Source organism: Lycium ferocissimum, chromosome 4, assembly GCF_029784015.1.
Source record: "Lycium ferocissimum isolate CSIRO_LF1 chromosome 4, AGI_CSIRO_Lferr_CH_V1, whole genome shotgun sequence".
NCBI lineage: Eukaryota > Viridiplantae > Streptophyta > Magnoliopsida > Solanales > Solanaceae > Lycium > Lycium ferocissimum.
In genome coordinates, this window is record NC_081345.1 from 53,723,949 (window position 1) to 53,730,555 (window position 6,607).

Genomic DNA, 6,607 nt, shown 5'->3' on the forward strand with positions numbered 1-6,607 from the left:
CAATAACTGTACGTTACTATTTTTGGGAGTCTTGAGATCTCTGAGAGGGGTTAGAAGCTCTTGGTGGTTTACGACACCCCAAAAGTACTCGTGCTATAGTAAGTATATTAGTGTATTGTTGGTTCGGGTACTGTAAGAAAAGCCCTGGTAAGGCTTAAGAATGCATACATGCTAAAAATCTTGAACTTTGCGACACCAGTAAGGATAGAGCCTTAGCGATCAGGCGGGGATATTCTACTTCCCTTGTCCAATTTATATGACACTCTTTCTTTTTAGTCAGTCTCCAAAAGAAATGACATCTTTCTACATTTAATAACAATTTAACTTTAAAAGTACTCATTTTACCCTTAATGAAATGATTTATAGCTACACAAATATCTATGACTTGTTTTAACCACAAGTTCTAAAAGCCTTCCTTTTTTCTAAAGCTCCATGCCCAGTCACAAACCATCACATAAATTGGGATGGAGGGAGTATTATTTAAATGTACTGTAATAGCTCTTAGCAACATTGCTAGACAGTATTTGTATCAATGAGCTATTCTTTGGACCAACACACCTAGGGGTTTTGAACTGGCTCACTGCACCTCCTAATCCTACAAAATGATCCAATATCTTATGGAATGTTCCCCACTTCACAATCCTCAGCTCAAGTGCTCCAATGGCACCAACTTTCCGGGAGCTCACGTAGCCTGCATCAACAAACGATTTGTCCAGACAGTTGCAGCAATCTTGCAACATTTCATCAGTTGCTTCCCCACTCAATTCCCAGAAAATCACATAGTGCCCTGGATCAGCTGAGACATTGACATGGCTCGTGAAGTCCACCACTTCTAGTTTTTCGTCTCCTAAGTGCTTGCCTGCTGCTTCCACGGCAAGCTGTAAATCTTTCTCAGTGTTCTTGTCTATGTTAATGCTCAGCAAAAGGTTCCTTCTGCAGACAAACTGCAGTTCTGGAGTCCCGTTGTGGAATCCTTTTATCTTGACCACATCACCTAGTCTATAACGATATAAACCTGCATATACAAATGCAGACACTCGTAAATTATACTGTCAGTACATATAACTAATATCCGGTAGCCTAACCGACACAACAGATAGAGCAATAGCAAAATGTGTAAGTGAAGAATAGATAGACCACTTAAGATAGTTTTGAGTCTTGAAACAGAGTTTGGTCTTGAAACAGAGTTTGTTTTATATTACACTATCAGGTCATCAAAATGATATCTACAGGTAAACTTCGTTAAAATGTAAGATTTGAAATAATGAAAATAAGACATGTTACCTGCTACAATAGGTGAAAATGACCAGACCGTGTAAAAATTGTTTACATTGACAATGTATGTTACTATTAACTCCTTGAACAATACGAGTCATAGATGGAATTTGCTTGCTAAGTAGAGCATTTTCAAGATAAGGAGTGCAAGAAAATTTTACCTGCAAAATTGGTGAAGACAACTTCATACTCTTCACCAAGTTTAACTTCAGTCAGGTCCACTGGATCATTTACTTGTTCCATTCCATCGAAATTTCCCCCGAGAGGAATGAATTCGAAATAACCAATATTTGGTAACACTGCATAAGTAACCATCTCAGGGGGGAGTTTCGGGTTAATGTTTACTCCAACCCATCCTTCAGATGAACCATAATCAGCACTCAATAGAGGCAATTCCCCCGCATAGTGCCTCAGTTTCTTCAAGTAAGGCTCCATGGAACCTGTCATGATACCGTATATGTACTTTGTATTCGGGAAGAGTTCAGGAATCAAGCCGTACCAATTGCTTAAACTTGCACACTTACTATAAATTGTATCAGCCAGTTCTGGATCAGGCTTCAGTAATTTTGACATGGCTAATCTTATAGACGGGACAGTGACTCGGCTAGATAAGACTCCTTCTCTTATGTCAACAACAAGTGCTTCCCATACTTGTTCAAAAGTACGAAAAGCATGGACAATGCTATGTGCAAACGTAGACGAAACAACTTGAACTTCATCGCGGAAAATGAGACCACAGAGAAGGTGACAGTATAAGGATTGTTGAAAATCAGGACCAAATATTACTTCATCAGGACTACAACATGGGGTAGACATTGCCTTCATTGTTTTCTTGAATTGTGCATTTCTATACACATTGGTAGTGGCTGTTCCAGCTGCCAAACCACCCTTTGTTTTGAACTGTTTGCTGCTGTAAATAAACTGCAAAGCCTTCCCATTCCCAATTGGAAATTCTCTGAAACAGTAAAAAAACAGAACTATTAAATTAAGCTTAAGTGGTCGTTTAGTAGGAGGTATTAGAGAAAATAATACTGGTATTAGCTTTAGTGTTATTTAATCCTTGTTTGGTAGTGTTTTCTACATATGTATGGAGTACATGTATTAGTTATACACCCTATTCACTAGTATTCTTATATATAGTAAACCATGACATTAACAATATGAGTAATATTCCTATTCTAATACACCCTATTTAATACTATTTAGAAATTACGCAATGCATTATATTTAATACAACAAACCAAACAGTCAATAAAAATAATACCAACATAACTAATCTCAGCATTATAAATCCTAACATTACTAATACATTCTTCAGTATTATTCTTATACACTCTATCAAACCACCCGTGAGTGTTAGCCTTTATTATAGTATGTTTGTAGTCCACACAAAGCTTTAACAAACCAAACATTTATTTTACTTGGCAGAAAGAACCAACAGTTCTTTTTCTCTTTTATTGGGAGTTGGAAAGTGTAACAGAAGTTAGGTAAATGTCCCCACATCTATTACCATTTAAACTCTTTTAACTTTCCATCGCTGCTCCAATTATTAGGGAAATTTTAATTTGTGACAAAAGAAACTGAAAGACAAATTTCATGATCCAACAAGCAAGTTACATGTAATACAGGACATAAAACAAAAATGACAAATAGCACATTATTACCTGTTCCTAAAAGCAAAAGAGGTCTTGAATATTTGCATGGTGGACTCCATTAATTCATCATTGAAAGGTACAAACTTTGGCTTCCCTTGAGTAGTACCAGAACTGCAAGTCAACCATTAAACCTCTTTATTCAACTTCCAATAACATCAAGAAAAACAAGTACAAACCCAAAAATAAGAAAAGGCAAAAAAAATTCACAAAAAAGTCCTCTTTTTTCTTCTTATGGGATGCATTACACTGTATATACAAAAAAAAAAAAAAAAACAAAAACAAAAAAACTTTTTATAATATATAACCACTCCGTTCCAATTTAAGTATCTTAGTTTGACTAGAAATGAAATTTAAGAAATAAATAAACTTTGAATCTTATGATCCTAAAATAAAGAAGTGTGTAATGTATTAAAATATCTTTTGAATCTTGCGGTTATAAACTTGTCATTGTCATGTGATGTTTGAATTGTCAACTTATTAAACATCGAAAAAACCACTCTTTTTGGGACAAATAAAGAAGAAAAGTAAGACACTTAAATCGGGACGGAGGGAGTAGTAGATGTCGACCCCTTAATTTCTTCATATGTTTATTTTTTTATATTTTAAATATCCTTAGTGAAAATCTTGGCTCAAATTGAAAAAGGGGAAGAACTTTTACATTACCTCAAGGAGATAGTTTCAATGGGCTTTCCAGTAAGAATAGGAGAAAGATCACCATCAGCAATTCTTTGAATATAAGGTTCCAATCCTTTGTGAGTGACAATAGGGACACAAGCCTTAAAACTCTCAACATCAGTTCTTCCATTCAGCCCCCATTGCTTCAAATACTCAGTTCCACCATTTTCTTCAAGAATCTTCTCAAGTGTCTCTTCTTGAATTCTTCCAGCATTTTTAGTCAACACCTCAAAATCCTCAATCACTTCTTCTGCATCAAATTTCTTCTCAATGTTTTCCACTATCATCTTCATGATCTTTCCTGTAATAAATAGCTTTCATAAGAACAAAGATTTCAACCTGATAATATTAGTCAAGCAGCAACTTTCTTGGGAAGCGTTTTGAATCAAGAATAGAATATATGGACGCTTTATTCTGTCTCCGCTTATGAAATACGATAGGGATAAGTCAAATTCTCGGAATCAACTCGTAAAAGAACCTGAAGTCTGGTTGTTAGCTTACAAGAGGAGGTGTCAAACAAGTATAGGCTGCAAATTTCCTGTTCTTGATTGTTCACTGTATGCGTTCAGAAAAAGTCAAAGGAATATTTTTCTATAGCTTATAAAAACAATTAGTATAGAAAACTTAACACTCCATGGAACCTTTACTATAGCTGTGCAAGACATACATACAAAGACAAGAAAATGTATAAATAAATGTGCAACTCTGTGTGTGTGTGTGTGATTAACTGATCTGAAAGCAAGTTGGACTCATTTACTCGTACTGACTTCAGTAGTACTTAATTCAGAAAGGTAAAATATTTTACAGCTAACACCCACTCTGTATAAAAAGTCATCACCTATGTGATATACAGGGTCAACATAAGATATAAAAGACTCAAAATAAACTACAAAATAATAGAGAGAAATCTTAAGAATCACACAAATTCTAAAAGTTCTTAAAGAAAAGGTCCAACATAAGAATTTCCAAAAAGGGGAAATATTGAAAAAAAGACTAAAAGAGGCTCCAGAATCCCAAAAAAGAAAGTAGAAATAATTAAAGCCAGATGACACCTACAAAGACAGAACAAGAAAGTTCTGCAGGCCCAACTCAAGAATCTTAAACATAAAATCAGAACTTTTTCAAATAACCACAAGAAATAATTTGGGGTTTATTGTTTTGTATATGTATATACCTGTGTTATAAATAAATAGCTTAGCAATGAAGAAGTGGATCTCAAATGAAAATAAAATTTGTCTACTTTTTGGGGTTCGTTGAATAATAATTCTCTAACTTCAATGAAAACTTTGGTTGGAGCAAAACACTGAGCCTTAAACAAATAGTTAACAAATATAACTATTTGTTTAAAGTATTATTTATTTTGTTTCTCCAGAAATGGACAAAAAGGAAAGATGATGACTCTGTGTTTTGACGAGGAAAAGACTGAGAGAGAAGAGAAATATATATAGCAAGTGAACTGTAAGCAAACGCCGTCCAAGGTGGGGCCAAGGACCTTTTTATTACCTAAAATACCCTTTTTACTGTAATTGAAATAAAATTGTTGGGATATTGGAAAATGGGACGTGTCCTTATCTGGAAATTAAAGTTAGAACAGCAATAGCTGACAACAAGAAAGTGTGAGATGATTTTGGGCCGTTATTGGCAAAACAGAATGAAGTGGGATCATCCGATCGATCACTCATAATTCCAAAGATAAAGATTTTACCTTTTCAAAATTTAAGGCATATCTTTATCTTTTGTTGTTATTATATCAGTAAAAATTTATCTGCACCTAGTATTTGGCTTAATGATGTACTCCCTCTCTTTTATAATAAGTGATGTTTTTAGTTTGTGTACACTCCTTAAGAAATTACTTACTACGAAAAAATTATAAATGTTTTTACTAATTTATTTCTAATCAAATTTTATCTCTTTCTAAGTTACTTCTTTTCTTGAAAAGCTATTTACTGATTCTTGATTATACAAATGAGAGTAATTTTGGAAGAATGTGATCAATTTCTTCTTAAAATCCTAAAGTATTACTTATTTTGAAACAAAATGAAAAGTCTAAAACACCATCTATTTAGAAACGGAAGGAGTATTTTCTATGTTTGATTTGTACTCCCTCCATTCTCTTTTACTTGTCACTTTTAGCATATCAAGAGAAGACAATTTATGTTTTTTTGTTTTACTCATAGTATTAATTACTCATTTCAAATCATTTTTTAAATCCATTAAACATATGCACCAATTAATATAGGTATCATGATAAATTACACACTTCATTTATTATTTTTTGAGGGATGTACAAAATCCATAGTGGACAAGTAAAAGTGAAGGGAGGGAGTATCAACGATTCGAAAAGGTAACTCATGTTTTCATCAATGCCTATGAAAATCTCCATAAACTAAATGAAAAAAGACTAAACCTTTCGGGAGACACCTAAAGTTGGCACGATCTTTTACTTAGACACTTGAACTTAAGGGTGTTCCTATTAAGCACTTACATTACCCGGAATTTGTTCTAGTTAGACACTTTTTGTATACTTATTCAAATATGTAAGGTGTATGTAACACACTCGCTGATGACGTGTCAAAGTGGCAAATTAAATGAAGACACGTCGCATATATATCCAAAATAATTATTAAAAAAATATGACTAGAAAAATTATTTTCAAACTATTTAGTTAATTAAAAACCAAAACAATATCGTATTTTCTAAGCCTTGACCCCACCCACCCACGCCCCACGCATTTTCTTCAACCTTCATTCCTCCGTCGTGACCCTACTTCTACAGCTGTCAATCTACTCCATTTTATTATGAAATCTAAGCTAGAGAAATCTTTCCATTAATTATATTTTCCCATCTTCAAATAAGCTTTAATGGAGTCTTTAAATTTTCATCTCAATTTCTTCAATCCAAAGTGACGAAACAATGATTTTTAAAACTGAGTTAGGAGATAGCGGAGTCGAGGACGGACTTGCGGCGGGCCATGAGTAGAGATCCCTAAGTCGATGCCAGGA

The 6,607-nt window shown here is 34.1% G+C and overlaps 1 protein-coding gene across 2 annotated transcripts; it reads right to left on the reverse strand.

The window, feature by feature from the left end:
- Nucleotides 1–351: 351 nt before the first annotated feature.
- LOC132053517 (jasmonoyl--L-amino acid synthetase JAR6-like) lies at nt 352–4,786 on the reverse strand. 2 transcript variants are annotated; one of them, XM_059445588.1, is made up of 5 exons: nt 4,780–4,786; nt 3,594–3,906; nt 2,940–3,041; nt 1,437–2,230; nt 352–1,015 (listed from the first exon to the last, which is right to left on the reverse strand). In XM_059445588.1, exons 2-5 carry the CDS (start codon nt 3,896–3,898, stop codon nt 477–479), a joined length of 1,740 nt encoding a protein of 579 aa, XP_059301571.1. In that variant the 5' UTR covers nt 3,899–3,906; nt 4,780–4,786; the 3' UTR covers nt 352–476. The 2 variants fall into 2 exon arrangements, with proteins under 2 accessions (XP_059301571.1, XP_059301570.1); XM_059445587.1 differs by lacking the exon at nt 4,780–4,786 and adding an exon at nt 4,411–4,742.
- Between the last annotated feature and the right edge of the window lie 1,821 nt (nt 4,787–6,607).

What these genes read in the sequence shown, in the direction of transcription:
- LOC132053517 (XM_059445588.1), bottom strand. Translation starts at nt 3,898, where the DNA reads ATGAAGATGATAGTGGAAAACATTGAGAAGAAATTTGATGCAGAAGAA. An exon ending in ATTGAAACTATCTCCTTGAG is followed by an intron (nt 3,042 to 3,593) that starts GTAATGTAAAAG and finishes GTTGACTTGCAG; the next exon opens with TTCTGGTACTACTCAAGGGA. An exon ending in TCTTTTGCTTTTAGGAACAG is followed by an intron (nt 2,231 to 2,939) that starts GTAATAATGTGC and finishes TTACTGTTTCAG; the next exon opens with AGAATTTCCAATTGGGAATG.